This window comes from Salmo salar, chromosome ssa16 (genome assembly GCF_905237065.1).
Source record: "Salmo salar chromosome ssa16, Ssal_v3.1, whole genome shotgun sequence".
Taxonomy (NCBI): Eukaryota; Metazoa; Chordata; class Actinopteri; order Salmoniformes; family Salmonidae; genus Salmo; species Salmo salar.
Genome location: NC_059457.1, coordinates 71978559 through 71998114, shown reverse-complemented (window position 1 = coordinate 71998114; position 19556 = coordinate 71978559). Strand labels below are relative to the sequence as shown.

At 45.6% G+C, this 19556-nt stretch overlaps 1 protein-coding gene across 11 annotated transcripts in view; it reads right to left on the bottom strand.

The window, feature by feature from the left end:
• Positions 1-2355: 2355 nt before the first annotated feature.
• Positions 2356-19556, bottom strand: part of LOC106574571 (pericentrin) — a 47996-nt gene continuing 30795 nt past the window's right edge. For 8 of the 11 annotated variants that reach the window (XM_045697686.1, XM_045697690.1, XM_045697688.1 and 5 more), the window contains 16 exons: positions 18503-18673; positions 18215-18392; positions 17798-18126; positions 17603-17705; positions 17331-17509; positions 17059-17265; positions 16814-16984; positions 16468-16667; positions 15300-16185; positions 14974-15177; positions 14631-14804; positions 14265-14491; positions 14091-14173; positions 13842-13992; positions 13610-13743; positions 2356-2848 (listed from right to left, as the gene is read on the bottom strand). In XM_045697686.1, coding sequence (XP_045553642.1) covers positions 2814-2848; positions 13610-13743; positions 13842-13992; positions 14091-14173; positions 14265-14491; positions 14631-14804; positions 14974-15177; positions 15300-16185; positions 16468-16667; positions 16814-16984; positions 17059-17265; positions 17331-17509; positions 17603-17705; positions 17798-18126; positions 18215-18392; positions 18503-18673 — 3432 coding nt within the window. In that variant the 3' untranslated portion in view covers positions 2356-2813. The remainder of the gene's footprint in view (positions 2849-13609; positions 13744-13841; positions 13993-14090; positions 14174-14264; positions 14492-14630; positions 14805-14973; positions 15178-15299; positions 16186-16467; positions 16668-16813; positions 16985-17058; positions 17266-17330; positions 17510-17602; positions 17706-17797; positions 18127-18214; positions 18393-18502; positions 18674-19556) is intronic. The other 3 variants (XM_045697687.1, XR_006759812.1, XM_045697694.1) reach the window with 3 other exon arrangements.

The window sequence follows — 19556 nt, the reverse complement described above, 5'->3', positions numbered from 1 at the left end:
CGGTATTAATTCAATTAAAGCTGACAAAACCCGTTTCTTTGAAGACTTTAGTTCGTTTTGTGAGCATATTTCATGTGGTTGAAACACTGTCTGCATGAATAAGTGTCAAAGATAATACATTAGCATTTTCTCAAGAGATGCGGAAATAAATCATTTACTGAACAAAAATATAAACGCAACAATTTCAAAGATTTGACCGAGTTACAGTTCATATAAGGAAACCAGTCAATTGAAATACATTTATTAGGCCCTCATCAATGGATTTCACATGACTGGGAATACAGATACCTTACAAAACAGTAGGGGAGTGGATCAGAAAACCAGCCAGTATCAGGTGTGATCACTATCTGCCTCGTGCAACTCTCCTTCACATAGAGTTGATCAGGCTGTTGATTATGGCCTGTGGAATATTGTCCCACTCCTCTTCAATGGCCATGCAAATTTCTGGATATTGGCGGGAACTAGAACACGCTGTTGTACACGTCGATCCAGAGCATCCCAGACATACTCAATGGGTGACATGTCTGGTGAGTATGCAGGCGATGGAAGAACTGGGACATTTTCCAGGAATTGTGTACAGATCCTTGCGACATGGGCCCGTGCATTATCATGCTGAAACGTGGTGATTGCGGCGGATGAATGGCACGACAATGGGCCATTCAAATTGACAACGATAAAATGCAATTGTGTTCATTGCCTGTAGTTTATGTCTGCCCATACCATAACCCCACCATGGGGCACTCTGTTCACACCAGCAAACCGCTCGCCAACACACCATGCACTCGGTCTGCCATCTGCCCGGAAGTTGAAACCGGGATTAATGTGTGAATAGCACAATTCTCCAGCGTGCCATTGTCCTTCGAAGTTGAGTATTTGCCCACTGAAGTCGGTTACAACACTGAACTGCAGACAGTTCAAGACCCTGGTGAGCAGGGTGAACGTCCCTTAGACGTCTTCTAACCGTTTGTGCAGAAATTGTTCGGTTGTGCAAACCCAGTTTCACCGGGTGGCTGGTTTCAGACGATCCCGTAGGTGAAGAAGCCGAATGTGGAGGTCCTGGACTGGCGTTGTTACACGTGGTCTGTGGTTGTGAGGCCGTTTGGACTTCTGGAAAACGAAGTTGGAGGCTTATGTTAGAGAAATTAATATTCAGTTCTCTGGCAACAGCTCTGGTGGACCTTCCTGCAGTCAGTATGCCAACTGCACGCTCCTTTGAAACTTTGTGACAAAACTAATTTTAGTGTGGCCTTTTTTCCTAAACACATGATGCACTAGTAGTGTAATGATCATGCTGTTTAATCCGCTTCTTGATATGCCACACCTGTCAAATGGATGGATTATCTTGGCAAAGGAGAAATGCTCACTAACAGCGATGTAAACAAAGTTGTGCGCAAAACTTTGGAAAAATACACTTTGTATGGAACATTTCTGGGATCTTTTATTTCAGCTCATGAAACAAGGGACCAACACTTTACATGTTACGTTTATATTTTAGTTCAGTATAGTTCTCCACTCCTGTTCCCGAGGCAAATGTAACTAATTTCTATCATTTTAATGCAAGACATGCATTATTCTGCAGGAGTTCATATTATGGCACGTGAGGTTATATGCAGTCAGTGTCCAGATTTCAATTACTACTCGATTTAAGAAATATTCTGCGTATTCATGTATACAGGGTTACTCGTGAACGTGATATCAAAGGTGCATGTAAACAGTTTATACGGAATAAGACCTTAAACGGGATGAGCCAATATCTGGAAAACTGCGCATGTAAACGGTCATTAGTTAGTCGAGTGTGGAACTGGTACCTCCTACCTTGTATGCCCTGAATGATTACATCATTTAATGGGCATCTGTGATTTAAACCCCAGCTGAAATTGTTGCTGATATAGACATTCTAATATAGTATAGAAATTGTTTAATCTATTATTACCAGAGCACCAATACATGTCATATCAGTGATTTGACCCCTATGTGAACTGTCATGATCTGCAGTGTAACTGAAGACATAACTACCAAAGCTTTAGCTGGTTATTAAGATTATGGTTGCCCCGTCTGCGACACTGTTGTCAAATGACACTGGACTGGAATGACTGGTCTAAAAGAACTAGCCTACTTAGTAGTTACTATTTTCCTCGCTGGTCTCATTTTGAGATGGTAAATACATGTGCGCACAAAGCTCCCCAGAACTAAATCACCTGTGTTAATGAATGATTAACACAGTAAAATGTAGGGGTGTTTGTACCACCATCAGTTTTTGACCAACCCATAAATCTAACAATACTGTAAGTATTGATGTAAGTCTGCATGTCTGATCCTGCCTTAAAAAGATAAACACCCAATGCGCAAGGCAGGTAATCACACAATTCAAATATTTATTGATTTTGTAGAAATGGTGATCTATAAAAAAAAAAAATCATTGACAAAACATGTTCACCAGCTTTGATCTATAGCTCAGAATTCCAGTGTGAAACTTGACACATTTATCCACATGTGAAACTAACAAATATTAACAACAGCGAACATATATACAGAATCAGAGATACAAACTTGAATAAAAGTCAGGTAGAAAAATATCGATCTAATACTTTCAAAAACACATGCATTCGGGTTAGAAGACCTCTTAGGATTTACTCGGAGGCCGACAGTATCTGTAGAAAAAAAGTAATTGTAAAAAAATACATTTGTCTTAAAAAAAATTCTAACTTTCTAAATCAGATATTAGACAAATACATTCCCTTGTATAGTTGAACACAAAGATGGATCATAAATATGTTGCATTGAAAGGAGGCATTCATACATAGTTTCAGCAGTCAGACTTCTTGTGGTAGGAGAGAAGAGATGGAGTCTGGAGGAGAGAGAAAACAATGTGTCAGAACCAGATAAAAGGGCAACACACACACATAAACACTCAGGTGTCTGTGGAAAACTCCCAGTACAGAAGAAAGCCATTCTAAAATGAACAATGGTCCATTGAATAGTTACGTAGTGACTACCCACACGTGCCTGCTTACACCAGATTGCACCCTACCCTGAGACGTGCATCCTGGTACTTGTAGTTTGTTCAGTATGGTGAGGGTGATGTGGGGAGATATTAACGAAGCAAAGTATTCTGGTACTTGTAGTTAGGTCCTCACCTGGGCCGTACCGGTAGATGGGGGACAGACAGCTGAGGTACAGCCATGTCCTGTTCTCTTGCAGCCACCGCTGCCGATAGCCAATCATATCAGGGGAACTTGGGAGGCGGGACTAAGTAATGTTAACGCGAAATGACACAACGACAAGGTTCCAGTTTAACAAAGTTTACTATACCGTATGAACACACTACAAGGTAGCCATTACACTCTCGGCTAGGTCCATCAACAAACAGACGTCCTGCGCAGGCGCACTCTTGACTGAGTGATAGCCCCGTAATAACAGAAATATAGGGATACTTAAAACATGAACTTAACAATCTCCCCCTTTTCTTTAAAGACAAATTAAACATCAACCACATAATTAAATGTCCAAGTATTATTCAAGTTCCCCATTACAAATGGGTTGTGTGACAGTTTTTATTTGTATTACTCAAGCTGCCACTTTCCATTACTGAGAGCCTGTAGGAGGAGAGCCTGTAGGAGCACAAGACCGGATGCTCCTTTTTCAGTCAGACAGTCAGCAAGCTGTTCCTTTGTGGTCGACCACAGAATCCGCTGGATTCTCTGTGCTTGAATAAGTTCCTTGATGCTGCTAATCTCAAGACAAAGTCTTTTCTCTGTGACAGACTTGGTTGACTTCACAGCATCAACTAATGAGTAGTTGTCAGTGACACAAACTACAGGTAGAATGTGCCGTTTTGTCTCACCAGTGGTAAGCTCTGAGAACAGAGTTGCAAGAAAGATCGCATTGTCAATTCCATCCGCAAGAGCAAGTGTTTCTCTAGCAAGTGTGCTTCGGACAACCCTTCTGATCCTTTCTGACTGCCAACAGATAGGTGAGAATCTTCCTCCTTCACCCATTAACACGATTAGATGTCCACCTTGTGTGCCTCCATCTGTAAGGTTCCCTAGCGAAGCATCACTGAAGACAACTAGTTTCAAAGAGTCATCTTTTCCAACATGCTGAAACTTTAAAGTCACTTGTTGTGATTTCAGTTTACGAACAACTTTGTTTGCCTCATGAATGGTTTGTACAGTGGCGTGTTAGATGCCAAGTTGCAACCATTACATCAGGTCTACTCTGTCTAGCAACGCATCAAATTTTTCCTATCTTTGACCTCAACCTCGCCAGGTCGCAATTGTAAATGAGAACTTGTTCTCAACTTGCCTACCTGGTTAAATAAAGGTGAAATAAAAAAAAATAATCAGCTTCAATTCCACAGAGGGGAATTCCTTTGTACGGCTCTTGAAGAATCCATGTGAATGGGTTGAAGATTTTTGATATAGCTCTCGTGTTGCATCTGTATTGTCCCATCAACTGTAATAAACTCTATGCCAACATAACAAAAATGATCATGTTCCTCACGGCCGACTTGGAAAACAGCTTTGAGGTTTGGAATCACAGTTGTAGCAAAGGTCTGTGAGCCACCCCAGATAAAGTCATCAACATGACAGGCAAGTACTCCAGTCACATTGCAGTTTTGATCAAGCCAATAGAAGACTGCAGGATCCACTTGTGACCGTTTTCCACCTGTATTCAGCATTGTTGCATTGACTTTGTTGTACCAGTAGAGTGATGCATCTGCCAGTCCATACACACTCTTTTTTAGTTTCCACAGTGTTCCTTCGCATTTAGCTTCAGGCGGAGGTCGGATGTGAATGTCCCTTGACAGCTCTGTTCCCTGCAAAAATGCAGATTTGATGTCTATGGAATTAAGTTACAATTTTTTCTGGCAGATCACTGACATCAGCAATCTGAGTGACTCTGAGGCGCATGTCGGTGAGTCGTTTGGGAGTTGTTTAGCAGCCAGCTCCTCTAAACCTCTAGCCACTAGATGAGTCGTTTGTGAGTTGTTTAGCAGCCAGCTCCTCTAAACCTCTAGCCACTAGACGTGCTTTAGGCACTATTCCAGTTAAGGATTCTTTAAGGGTACACACCCACCTTGTTGAGACACATTTTTGGCCAATGTCTTTAACTTCCTCAAACACTCAATTTTCCCTCCAATTACTGAGCTCATCTAGCTTAGCTGAGTCAAATGACACGTCCTTTGTTTCAAGTACATCATCATTTTGAATGTCATTCTGTTTTTCCATTGTTACAATTCTGAGATTATGTACAAGTGACAGGTCAGCTGACCCTGTTCAGAGTACTGCAAGTTGTACCAGTTCTGGTGTTTTCCTTTGGCTTTTCCTGCTCGTCCAATGACGGTTGCTGTATGTGGAATACCACTTTCTCATGTATTTAACAGTTTGTCCAGTTTTCAGATTGGGACATCCATGTTGTCTTAACACATGTGGCTGTTGTTGAATGTTTTCCTCATTTGAACCCTCAACAGTGTTATCTGTGGCATGTTTGAAGGTCTCTGCTTCATTTCCTGTGTCAGTTTCAGTGTCCATATCATTGGATGTGACATCTGGTAGGTTTGTGTCTGTTACTGTCTCCTTTTCATTAGGATGATTCTCAGCAACAGCCCCTCTATCTTGTTGATCCTTTACTTTCCGCAATCTTGAGTGATGCACCCTGACAATGATGCCTCCGTGCCTCACAAATATCACCACACCATCTTGGCCAATGACTACTCCCGGTCCTTTCCACTCTTAATAGTCAACCCGTTTGTTGTACACTTTGTTTCCAGTTTCGTACTTCTCATCGGCGGGTCGTAGCTGTTTACGCAGAGCCCTGCGAATTCTTTCTGAGCACTCTGCTTCAGTGAACGCTTTTCTCTCTGCATGTAGTGCTGAAAGGTGCTGTCCCACCCATGCACTCACACTGGCCCCTTCTAGTGCTGGTGGCTTGTCAACCAGTACAGAGGGAAGATTAGGGTTCTGCCCGAACACTAGTTGGTATGGGCTGTAACCATGAACATTGTGCATTGAGTTTGCCATCAAAGCCCAATCTAGGGCTGTGTTCCAGTCACATCCATTGTCTTGCTTCACTTTCAGCATGATCTCTGTGAGTGTTTGATTGTGTCTCTCCAGAAGTCCATTGCTCCATGGACTGTATGCAGCAGTTGTCTTTACTTCCATGTAGAAGTTCTCAGCCATTTCTCTTATTTCATTATTATTGAATTCTCCTCCATTGTCACTGTACAATTTCTGGGGTGGGCCATGCACACATATCCAGGAATGAATGAAGTGCTTGACGATGTCACTGTGTTTCTTTGTATTCACAATGCTTCCAGCGCTGAAGCGTGTGAAGTGGTCGATTATGTGAAGGTACCACACACTTGGTGCTAACTCATGTAGATCTACAGCCACTGTTTCATTGTATTTGGAAGCTAGTGGCAAACCAACACCTGGTTTGGGCTTAGGTTTACTGTATTTTTGACATCTCACAACTGTTAACCATCTGCTGTAGAATGGAAATACTCTCATCATTATTCCCTGAACCGCTGAGTAACTTCTGAAGTCTCAACTGTAGCATGTCCAAACTGTTTGTGAAGCTTTAACAATACTTTGTGTTTTTCTTTTGTGTTCATGTTCTCTGTGACTGTCAGAATCTCCATGTGCTCTGTGTCCGTCAGAATCTCATTTTTGCATGGACTCTGTGTGATGTCTTTGTCTAAATTGTTTACACAATACTGGCCTGAGGTAGTAAGTTCAAGAGTCACTGGTTGTTTAAACATCACTGCTTTGCCATTTTTTATGTCTAGACAGCCCCTGCCTTCTTGAGGGAAGCTTTGCTTAATAGTAAGGGGACATCTGTAGGGACCACGTCTGTTTCAATGTGACACTTTGTCTGACCAATTTTTGCTGGTATCTTAACTCTTGGTAGGATGGACAATTCTCCCATCTCCAAATTTGAACGCTCTGTTGCTTGGTGTGTCAATCATATTTTGTACTTCTTTCATATTTAGTTCACTGACATAGCTATCAAGCCATTTTGCACCACACACTGTCCGTGTACATGCAGTATCAATCACAGCAGATCCTAAACGATTCAACTATAAAAATCTCAGTATCAGAAGCAGATTCATTTGAAAACAGTGTAATGTTACACTGCTCTCTCTCTGTGTTTACATTTTCCTCTGTTAGTTTAACTTGTTCATTTTTATGAGGACAGTCTTTAACCCAATGGTAAGTGCTTTGACAAATAGCACATTTTGATCTCCTTCCATATTTGTCCAGTGGATTTGCGCCGGGAAATGGCGCCGTCTTGAGAAAGTGACTTTTTGGCGCCTTTTCTCTGCTGCTCGGTGAAATATGCTCCGTCACTCACTTGCATTCCATCTGTTAACGGCGCGACAGACGTCTTTACACCCAAAAATATTTTTAGTGCCGACTTCATTGATGCAAAAGTCAGTACAGTACAAGCAGTCAAAGCCAACTGTTTCTCCCTACCATCTAGACAGGCAGTATCTAGCAATTTGAACGCTAACTGCATCCGGGAGAACCATGTCGTACTTGCGCATCCTATTGTACCTCTGTTCGAAATCAATGATGTAGTCCGTTATTGCAACCGAAATATCTCTCGTAACATTGACTCTGTTTCCGGTCACAACTTGCAGACTTGTTTACGCTGCTGTGCGTTTTGGTGCCGATCTTACTTTGCTACCTGACGGTTTTTTACTTTTTCATTACCGTATATTTTTACTTTTTCCCTCACTCAACTTTTTCACCCCGGAGGTTTTATCTGGACATGGTTCGTCAGGACTTCAAACAGCCGAAGCTAAGTAACATTAACATGATGCCTTCTAATTGCAGTCGTTGTACTTATAATATACAGGAGAACGATCGCCTAACGGCAAGGATAGCTGTGCTGCAAGCCCAGCTTCAGACGCAATCGTTAGGCAAGGGTAATTTCAGTGTAGGAAAGGATGAAACAGCGTCTGTGCCACCAGTAAGTACAGATAGTAACGTTAGTATAAACCCCCTCGCACGGTCCCCGCAGCCGGACAACTTTCTCATGGCTTCTGGAGGGAAACGCTGTAGGAATGCTCAACCGGTGTCGCTTATTCACCCGACAGAAACTTTCAACCGGTTCTCCCCATTAAGCAGCGAGTCGGAGTCGGAGGCCGAGACTTCTCTGGTCTCTACTCCTCCCGTTGTGGGGTCTGAGACACCGACGGCTCCCACCATTAGCTCTGACAAATTGAAAACCCTAGTCATTGGCGACTCCATTACCCGCAGTATTAGACTTAAAACTAATCATCCAGCGATCATACACTGTTTACCAGGGGGCAGGGCTACCGACGTTAAGGCGAATCTAAAGACGGTGCTGGCTAAAGCTAAAACTGGCGAGTGTAGAGAGTATAGAGATATTGTTATCCACGTCGGCACCAACGATGTTAGGATGAAACAGTCAGAGGTCACCAAGCGCAACATAGCTTCAGCGTGTAAATCAGCTAGAAAGATGTGTCGGCATCGATTAATTGTCTCTGGCCCCCTCCCAGTTAGGGGGAGTGATGAGCTCTACAGCAGAGTCTCACAACTCAATCGCTGGTTGAAAACTGTTTTCTGCCCCTCCCAAAAGATAGAATTTGTAGATAATTGGCCCTCTTTCTGGGACTCACCCACAAACAGGACCAAGCCTGGCCTGTTGAGGAGTGACGGACTCCATCTTATCTACGAACATAGACAGGGCTCTAACTCCTCTAGCTCCACAATGAGATAGGGTGCAGGCCAGGCAGCAGGCTGTTAGCCAGCCTGCCAGCTTAGTGGAGTCTGCCACTAGCACAGTCAGCGTAGTCAGCTCTGCTTTCCCCATTGAGACCGTGTCTGTGCCTCGATCTAGGTTGGGCAAAATTAAAAATGGCGGTGTTCGCTTTAGCAATCTCACTAGTATAAAGACCTCCTCCATTCCTGCCATTATTGAAAGAGATTGTGATACCTCACATCTCAAAATTGGGTTACTTAATGTTAGATCCCTCACTTCCAAGGCAGTTATAGTCAATGAACTAATCACTGATAATAATCTTGATGTGATTGGCCTGACTGAAACATGGCTTAAGCCTGATGAATTTACTGTGTTAAATGAGGCCTCACCCCTGGTTACACTAGTGACCATACCCCCCGTGCATCCGGCAAAGGCGGAGGTGTTGCTAACATTTACGATAGCAAATTTCAATTTACAAAAAAAAAAACAATGACGTTTTTCGTCTTTTGAGCTTCTAGTCATGAAATCTATGCAGCCTACTCACTCACTTTTTATAGCTACTGTTTACAGGCCTCCTGGGCCATATGCAGTGTTCCTCACTGAGTTCCCTGAATTCCTATCGGATCTTGTAGTCATAGCAGATAATATTCAAATTTTTGGTGACTTTAACATTCACATGGAAAAGTCCACAGACCCACTCCAAAAGGCTTTCGGAGCCATCATCGACTCAGTGGGTTTTGTCCAACATGTCTCTGGACCTACTCACTGCCACAGTCATACTCTGGACCTAGTTTTGTCCCATGGAATAAATGTTGTGGATCTTAATGTTTTTCCTCATAATCCTGGACTATCGGACCACCATTTTATTACGTTTGCAATTGCAACAAATAATCTGCTCAGATCCCAACCAAGGAGCATTAAAAGTCGTGCTATAAATTCTCAGACAACCCAAAGATTCCTTGATGCCCTTCCAGACTGCCTCTGCCTACCCAAGGACGTCAGAGGACAAAAATCAGTTAACCACCTAACTGAGGAACTCAATTTAACCTTGCGCAATACCCTAGATGCAGTTGCACCCCTAAAAACATCTGTCATAAGAAACTAGCTCCCTGGTATACAGAAAATACACGAGCTCTGAAGCAAGCTTCCAGAAAATTGGAACGGAAATGGCGCCACACCAAACTGGAAGTCTTCCGACTAGCTTGGAAAGACAGTACCGTGCAGTATCGAAGAGCCCTCACTGCTGCTCGATCATCCTATTTTTCCAACTTAATTGAGGAAAATAAGAACATTCCGAAATTTATTTTTGATACTGTCGCAAAGCTAACTAAAAAGCAGCCTTCGCAAATGGAGGATGGCTTTCACTTCAGCAGTAATACATTTATGAACTTCTTTGAGGAAAAGATCATGATCATTAGAAAGCAAATTACAGACTCCTCTTTAAATCTGGGTATTCCTCCAAAGCTCCATTGTCCTGAGTCTACACAACTCTGCCAGGACCTAGGATCAAGTACTATATCTCTTGACACAATGATGAAAATAATCATGGCCTCCAAACCCTCAAGCTGCATACTGGACCCTATTCCAACTAAACTACTGAAAGAGCTGCTTCCTGTGCTTGGCCCTCCTATGTTGAACATAATAAACGGCTCTCTATCCACCGGATGTGTACCAAGCTCACTAAAAGTGGCAGTAATAAAGCCTCTCTTGAAAAAGCCGAATCTTGATCCAGAAATTATAAAAAAACTATCGGCCTATATCGAATCTTCCATTCCTCTAAAAAATTTTAGAAAAAGCTGTTGCACAGCTACTCACTGCCTTCCTGAAGACAAACAATGTATACGAAACGCTTCAGTCTGGTTTTAGACCCCATCATAGCACTGAGACTGCACTTGTGAAGGTGGTAAATTACCTTTTAATGACGTCAGACCGAGGCTCTGCATCTGTCCTCGTGCTCCTAGATCTTAGTGCCGCTTTTGATACCATCGATCACCACATTCTTTTGGAGAGATTGGAAACCCAAATTGGTCTACATGGACAAGTTCTGGCCTGGTTTAGATCTTATCTGTCGGAAAGATATCAGTTTGTCTCTGTGAATGGTTTGTCCTCTGACAAATCAACTGTAAATTTCGGTGTTCCTCAAGGTTCCGTTTTAGGACCACTATTGTTTTCACTATATATTTTACCTCTTGGGGATGTCATTCGAAAACATAATGTTAAATATCACTGCTATGCGGACGACACACAGCTGTACATTTCAATGAAACATGGTGAAGCCCCAAAATTGCCCTCGCTAGAAGCCTGTGTTTCAGACATAAAGAAGTGGATGGCTGCAAACTTTCTACTTTTAAACTCGGACAAAACAGAGATGCTTGTTCTAGGTCCCAAGAAACAAAGAGATCTTCTGTTGAATCTGACAATTAATCTGGATGGTTGTACAGTCGTCTCAAATAAAACTGTGAAGGACCTCGGCGTTACTCTGGACCCTGATCTCTCTTTTGAAGAACATATCAAGACTGTTTCAAGGACAGCTTTTTTCCATCTACGTAACATTGCAAAAATCAGAAACTTTCTGTCCAAAAATGACGCAGAAAAATTAATCCATGCTTTTGTTACTTCTAGGCTGGACTACTGCAATGCTCTACTTTCCGGCTACCCGGATAAAGCACTAAATAAACTTCAGTTAGTGCTAAATACGGCTGCTAGAATCCTGACTAGAACCAAAAAATGTGATCATATTACTCCAGTGCTAGCCTCCCTACACTGGCTTCCTGTTAAGGCAAGGGCTGATTTCAAGGTTTTACTGCTAACCTACAAAGCATTACATGGGCTTGCTCCTACCTATCTTTCCGATTTGGTCCTGCCGTACATACCTACACGTACGCTACGGTCACAAGACGCGAGGCCTCCTAATTGTCCCTAGAATTTCTAAGCAAACGGCTGGAGGTAGGGCTTTCTCCTATAGAGCTCCATTTTTATGGAATGGTCTGCCTACCAATGTGAGAGACGCAGACTCAGTCTCAACCTTTAAGTCTTTACTGAAGACTTATCTCTTCAGTAGGTCCTATGATTAAGTATAGTCTGGCCCAGGAGTGTGAAGGTGAACGGAAAGGCTGGAGCAACGAACCGCCCTTGCTGTCTCTGCCTTGCCGGTTCCCCTCTTTCCACTGGGATTCTCTGCCTCTAACCCTTTTACAGGGGCTGAGTCACTGGCTTACTGGTGTTCTTCCATGCCGTCCATGGGAGTGGGTTGAGTCACTGACGTGGTCTTCCTGTCTGGGTTGGCGCCCCCCCTTGGGTTGTGCCATGGCGGAGATCGTTGTGGGCTATACTCGGCCTTGTCTTAGGACGGAAAGTTGGTGGTTGGAGACATCCCTCTAGTGGTGTGGGGGCTGTGCTTTGGCAAAGTGGGTGGGGTTATATCCTGCCTGTTTGGCCCTGTCCGGGGGTATCATCGGATGGGGCCACAGTGTCTTCTGATCCCTCCTGTCTCAGCCTCCAGTATTTATGCTGCAGTAGTTTATGTGTCGGGGGCTAGGGTCAGTCTGTTACATCTGGAGTATTTCTCTTGTCTTATCCGGTGTCCTGTGTGAATTTAAATATGCTCTCTCTAATTCTCTCTTTCTGTCTTTCTCTCGGAGGACCTGAGCCCTAGGACCATGCCTCAGGACTACCTGGTATGATGACTGTCCCCAGTCCACCTGGCCGTGCTACTGCTCCAGTTTCAACTGTTCTGCCTGCGGCTATGGAACCCTGACCTGTTCACCGGACGTGCTTGTTGCACCCTCGACAACTACTATGATTATTATTATTTGACCATGCTGGTCATTTATGAACATTTTAACATCTTGACCATGTTCTGTTATAATATCCACCCAGCACAGCCAGAAGAGGACTGGCCACCCCTCATAGCCTGGTTCCTCTCTAGGTTTCTTCCTAGGTTTTTGGCCTTTCTAGGGAGTTTTTCCTAGGGAGTTTTTCCTAGCCACCGTGCTTCTTTCACATGCTTTGCTTGCTGTTTGGGGTTTTAGGCTGGGTTTCTGTACAGCACTTTGAGATATCAGCTGATGTACGAAGGGCTATATAAAAATAAATTTGATTGATTGATTGATTTTGATTGAACACTGTCAAAGTTTGAATATGCCTCATAGGCACGGTCTTTCTCTTCTTTAAGAAATACAGAATCCAGTGCTCTGATCAAAGTTCCCATACCATCATCATTGTTCAAATCCTCAACGGATATTTCCAGTGCTGTATCTCTCGCTCTTCCCTCGAGCGATAATACCACCGCAAGTGCTTGCTTTTTCGCGTCCAGATTAGTAACCCGTGTCCAGATTCCAAGTACATTTTTCCAACTTTCGTACGACCTCTTCTCATCGAAGCGAGGTGGCACATTGTAGTTATTAGCCATCCTCTGCTACTAATGTTAACTCGAAATGACAACGACAAGGTTCCAGTTTAACAAAGTTTACTATACCGTATGAACACACTACAAGGTAGCCATTGCACTCTCGGCTAGGTCCATCAACGAACAGACGTCCTGCGCAGGCGCACTCTTGACTGAGTGATAGCCCCGTAATAACAGAAATATAGGGATACTTAAAAACATGAATTAAACAAGTAATCCCTGCTAACTGGGTCAGGAGATGGGATTGGAGGTGGTGAAATTGATTGATCAGTTTGTTAGAGAGGAAGTGTGTCCATGGTAACAATGCCGTCCCCTAACCCAGGGATTGTGGGTAGTGGACTCGCCGTGGTACGATGCCATCACCAAACTAAAGCCCCTCTTTCTCCCTGTCACCTCTGATCGCCCCCCCCCCATCTCATTCAGTGAGTGTGCCCAACCATTAAGTGTAACCAGGGTGTGTGTGTGTACCTGGACGTGCAGCCCCCAGGCGTTGCTGTACGTTCTCCAGGTGGTGGATGTAGTCTGTCAGAGACCGCTCGGCATCCTGGGACAGAACACTGGACGGAGCACACTCAGAGGACAGGGCCGGGTTGGAGTACACTCTAGGGGGATAAGAGAAAAGAGGAAGAGAGAAAAGGAAAGAAATTAAATCTCAAGCCATGTCGTTAAGAGATTTCCCCTCAAATGAATGGATGTTTACGTTGGAAGGAGCAGTACCCGGTTTTGCAGCCTGAAGGGTGATTTCATTGGTGAGACCACACCCTTACGGGTGGGGCTGCTGTCTCTAGTAGGTGGAGAGGAGTTGTGATTGGCCAGTGGCTGTTGCTGCCTCAAAACCTCAGTCCTGGAAGCTGAGAGAGAAATAGAAAGGTTACAAAAACAGTCGATGTACTTTGCCTGTGTGACCTTGGTAATCCCATCTTCATCGCTCAGGATGTCTCACACGCACCTGTGCTGTGTCCGTTGACAGTGACAGTTGTTGTAACTCCTCTCCTGACGACTCTCTGCCACTTCCTGGTCAGGAACTTCAGTCTGGAGAAGGACAGGGAAGGGCTAACATGCATGACACAATTACCCATTGCTCTAACATATAACACCCACCCACACGAGCAATATAACCCACCGTGAGATGGCGATGACAGCTCGTACTGCAGCTCTGAAGCGTGAGAGGGGAGAGTGTGTGTGGGCGTGGGGGGGCGAGGGGTGCGCCCCCATCTGAGCGATAAGACAGAGAGTTGCCTGTTCACAGTCCTGAAAACCCCCCAGCAGCAGCAGGAGGTAGCGCTTCTGGTAGACCAGAGACTTCCTAAAGCTCTCAGCCCGTAGATAGCGCTCATACAGTTGCTGGAACTAGAGGGACAGAAACACAAACACAGGGTTAAAGGGACGTCAAGACAAGGGACTTCACACCAGACGATCCATGGGGACTTTCAGCCCAGAGGTCGAGTGTGTGTGTGCGTGAGTTTGTTAGTTTGCGCGTGTGGCTCACCTTGCTGTTGCTGAGGTCAGTGCTGGGTCGGTTGTCAGTCTCTGCCTGTCGTAGCTGTCGTTCCAGACAGGACAGGGTGTGTTTCAGGTTAACCCTCTCCTGACTCAGCTCCTTCACGCGGGCCGACAGGTCAGAGTTCTCCCTCGACAAACTCTCCCGCAGTGCCGAGGAAGACTGCAGGGAGAGAGAAATTGGTTATCATGGTCCTTATAAAACTCATTTATTGTCGTCACAAATCCCCCCCAAACACCATAAATACATTTAAAACACTGCCGTGTAGCACATCTCCCAGTGCTTCATGTTGCTATGCATGGGCCTAGCTATGATCAGCCATTTCTGGTACCTGGTGGTTGTATAGGGCTGTGCTGGTCTGGTCTGGCCCAGTCGAGGTGTTATTCTTGGGTTGGAGTGGGCTGGAGTTGTGCTGGTGTCGGTTGGACAGTCTCTCTGTGGCCATCTCCCTCTCCTCCCTCTCTAGCTCAGCCAGAGTCTGCTGGAGATCTCTCATCCTCTGCTGGTCCTGCTGCCGCAATAACTCCAATTCACACTGCAGAGAGAGAGGGAAGAGAAAACAGGAAAGTAAACAAGAAAAAGATGGCATATAAGTGGCTGAGACACTGTTGTATTACAAGTCAGACAGGCAATGCTAAAATGTTGTGAAAATCTCACCAGTTTGTTGCTGGTTCTCTCGTGTCGCCTCTCCCTCACCGTCTGCTCCTGTCTCTCCCTCCTCCTCCTCCTCTCCCTCTGTTGCTCCCGCTCCCTCTCCTCATCATTGACCGATCGAAGCCTCTCCCTCAGCACATTGAGCTCCACCCCTAAGCGACCAGAACGCTCTCTCTCCGTCTCCAATGCTCGACTAGCCTCCTGCTTCTGCTCCTTGAGTGTCTCCATAGTAACTCGGAGGCAGGCTGCAGCATCCTGATCTCTCTGTGCCTCCTCTCTCCTCTTCCTCTCTTCCTCCTCTACTCTCCTCCGTTTCTGCAGAAGTTCCGCCCTCAGCCCGTCTGTCACGGTGGCTAGCTCCTCCCCCTGCCTCTTCTCCTGCTCCAGTTGAGAGCGGAGCTCTGAGATGAACTTCCTGTCTCGGGACGCGTCCGCTTCTTGTCTGAGTGTGATGTCATCGAGACGCCGGGCGGAGCGCTCCCGTTCCTCCTCCAGTTCCTTCACGTGGGCGTCGGCTAGGCGGGACTCAGCCTCTTTCAGGAAGTGTTCCAGCCGATTCTTTTCCTGTGACTGGAAAGTGTCGAGTTGCCGGGCGGAACGGGCACGCTCCTCCTCCAGCTCCTTGTGGGCATCGGCTAGCCGTGTGTCGAGCTGTGATTGGAGGAGGTGGCCGCGGGAGATTTCTATCTGGAGTTCCTGTCGGAGGTTACTACAGGTCGTCCTCTCCTGGTCCAGCTGACCCCTCAGGGTCACGACCTCTGATCTCTGCTGCTCCTCTTCCTTCTCCCGGAGGTGTGTGTGAGTTCTCTCCTGGTCCAGCTCCTGCTGTAGCTCCTGGACTCTGGTCTCCTCCCTCCTTACAGCCTCCTCACAGTCCTCTATACACAGCCTGGGAGAGGACACACACATCAGTATTTTTATTAATGTGTGTGCATATGGCAGTAGTATTGGGCATTGGTTTGAAGTGTTATATGACCGCTGAACATCGATCATTTGAGTGAACTTGGTGACTTGCCTGCCATGTGATTATAATTGGACATTTTATCAGTTAAACCTGAAAGGCACCATGTTTAACCTTGGTGCGTTTCAGGTTTAACTGATAAAATGTCCAATTATAATCACATGGCAGGCAAGTCACCATGTAGGTATGTATGTATGTATGTATGTATACCTGAGTTTGCGGATCTCGTTTTGTAGTTCCTGCTGGGTGCTGTGGGAGGAGTTAAGTCGTTCTCTGCTCTCCTCTAGTTCCGCCCTCAGCCTGGATAACACCTCCCTTTTAGATGACTCCTCCCCCTGGGAGTGCTGCAGCTGCAGACCGTGTCTGTCTGCAGAGAGCAGACGCTCCACCACAACACGCTGCTGCTCCTCCTGGAGCGATGAGGCAGAGCGAGGGAGGGGAGAGCGTTATTTAACCCTTTCAATTAAGCTAAGCAGATAGTGAAGCTTTTTTTTTTATATATATTTTTTTAACAGTGTACAGGCCTGCCTTGGTGGAGACCACTCCAAACACACACCTGTCTCTGTAGCAGTGTTCCCAGCTGACGGAGGAGGTGGATGGAGTCTATCTCAGGGTGGGAGGAGAGAAAGGCCTGCAGCTCAGAGCGAAGCCCTGCCCTCTCACAGTCAAACACACCCCTTACTGCAGCCTCCAGCCCTCTGCTCCAACCAGCATCCACCGAGTTCTCCTGTTAAAACACACAGGAGGGTCAGTATGCACACATGCAGAAGTTAAGCACACATCTCACACACACACACTCACCGGTCTCTGTGCCATCCGACAGAGCAGTTCTCTCAGAGCGATGACAGTTTCCTGTAATGCCCTCTTCTCCTGCTCCCAACCCATTGGAGGAGCTTTAGAGTCTAACTGACAGATCGCCGGGTCCAATGAGGGGTATTTAGAGGGGGCGTTATGCTGGGAGAGGGCAAGAACCCTGCAGCTCTCCTGGTACACTCTCTTCAACAGACCCTGGAAACACACACACATATTTTGGTGTAGGGCTCATTTGTAACATTTAAGGTGTGTGTTCATACCTGTAGTTCAGGAGACAACAGTTCGTCGTTGTAGCTCATACTCCCGGCGGCGCTGCCTGTGTGTGTGTTGGCTGCGGGGTTCATGCCTCGACAATGCAGGTACTCCAAGAACTGAGCGTCCAGCCTCTCTGTCTGCTCCAACTCTACCTTGAGTCTTACACCGAGCTCTGAACTGACATCTACACGACCGAGAGAAAGAAACAGAGACAGAGAGGTTAGACACATGAACACAGACAGACAAGACCAACAAAATGACAGACAAACAGACTTACTGCTGCCATATCCATCACTGGCCCACTCCGTTGCAGACAGAGAAGAGGCGGAGCCAAGAGATGAGGGAGGGGCCGTCAGGTCCAGGGCTTCCAGCTCATGCACCTGACAGGTGAGAGAGGTTTAATATATATGTGTGTGTGTGTGTGTGTGTGTGTGTGTGTGTGGACACTTTTCCCAACACTTTTTCCACCTACCTTGTCAGCGTCCATTGAGTCCAACATGGAGAGGTTGTCCGAGGCAGAGATGGACCCAGGGGAGTGGGTGCTGTGTGTGCCCAGCTCTGGGCTGATTGTCCCTTGGCAGGACTGGTCTTGCCTTCCCCTGGGGGAGGCTTTAGCCTGGAGCTCCAGGCCTGTGCTGTTTAAAGCACTGAGGTCAGAAAGTCTAGAACCGTGGAGAACAGAGGGGTGGAACCTGTCCTCTCTGGTTCTCTCCTCAGAACAGTCCAGTCGACGGAGAACCTCGGGAGAACTCAGGGACTCGTTGCGAGACACACTGTCCTGGAATCCTCTGGGCGTGACGTCTGGAGGAGGAAGATGATCACAGTCAACCAACAGCTCTGCACTCAGAGAAACATCATTGTCTGTGTAGCAGCTTGAATGTGTACTCACCCTTCAATGAGTGTGTCTGTCTGTTGTGCGGGTTGCAGGTCTGTCTGAGCTGCAGCAGTTCTCCTTGCTGATAGGCCAGCTCCTCTTGCTGCACGGCCAGGTCTTCCTGTAGGCCCCGGAGCTCCGCCTTCAGATGCTGGTTATTGGTTTCCAGGTCAGCCAGGGCCCGGTCCTTGGTCTGATTGACAGGTGAATGAAATAAGAGAAAAGTGTTATTTACAGTCCTTAAAAAAATTAATTTTACATGTTCAGTTTAAATGCGCACACACACACACACACACACACTACCTGTCCCTCCTCCAGTAGTTTCTCAGCTCTCTCTGTGCTGGAGCAAAGACCCTCCTTCACAGCTGCCAACTCTGCCCCCAGGGCTTGATGCTCCACCCCTAGTCTCTGTAGCTCCTCCTCCCTCTGTCTCAGGGCAGCGTCAGCCTTCGCCAGAGTCTCCTCAGCACACGTCTGTAAGAGAACAGCCTTCATCATCATCAGTATGATCAATATCAACAGCACCATCAAATATGTAATCAGTCTTATTTGCACAAAATCTTTCTTGCAACCTATTATCCAGGGCTTTGATTCATTCAAGAACAGCACTAAAAACCTTGAAGACAACAAGAAACATGTGCAAAATGCACACCAACACAACTCCCTTACCCTTCCTACCCACAATGTGCAGAAAATGCAGTGTACAACACTGAACGACTAACCCTACTCAACACCCATCATTTTCCCCAAACACAAATCTATAGCAAACTGTTCACCAAGAGTGTTTAAATAAAATAGTGCTTGGCAACTCCCATTCCAGAACACATGGCAAGAAAACTATACTCCATTCTCCATTTTCAGAAAGAAAGTAAATAAATGCCAGTGTGAAAGAACTTCACAACACGGAGCTGTTTTCTGACCACTCCTGACTTCCTCTTTCTGATGAGGTCACTTCTCTGTGAGTAACACTTCTGTTGAGTGCCAACACATCAACATCTCATAGTTTCTCTCTTATGCTCACTCTTAGTCTCTCCCCCTCTTTAAATATACCATTTAGCAGATGCTTTTTCTCCAAAGACTCAATCTCTCGTTCACTCTCTCCCTCTTTAACCATAGCCAGCTGTGGTAGAGGGAGCTGAGCTGACAGCAAAATACCTAAATAGTGAAAGCTACTTAGTGTTGCAAGTTAGGCTTAGAGAGGCTTAATGGAATGGAGTACTTAAGTTTGAATGAAAACATCAAAGGCAGGCTTCCAAAGCAGACAACTTATCCTTCGTGCGTCAACCTTTACCTACCAACTAATTCTACAAATAACTAATACTACTAAATATACCACTGCTCCTACTGGGCTAGAAAG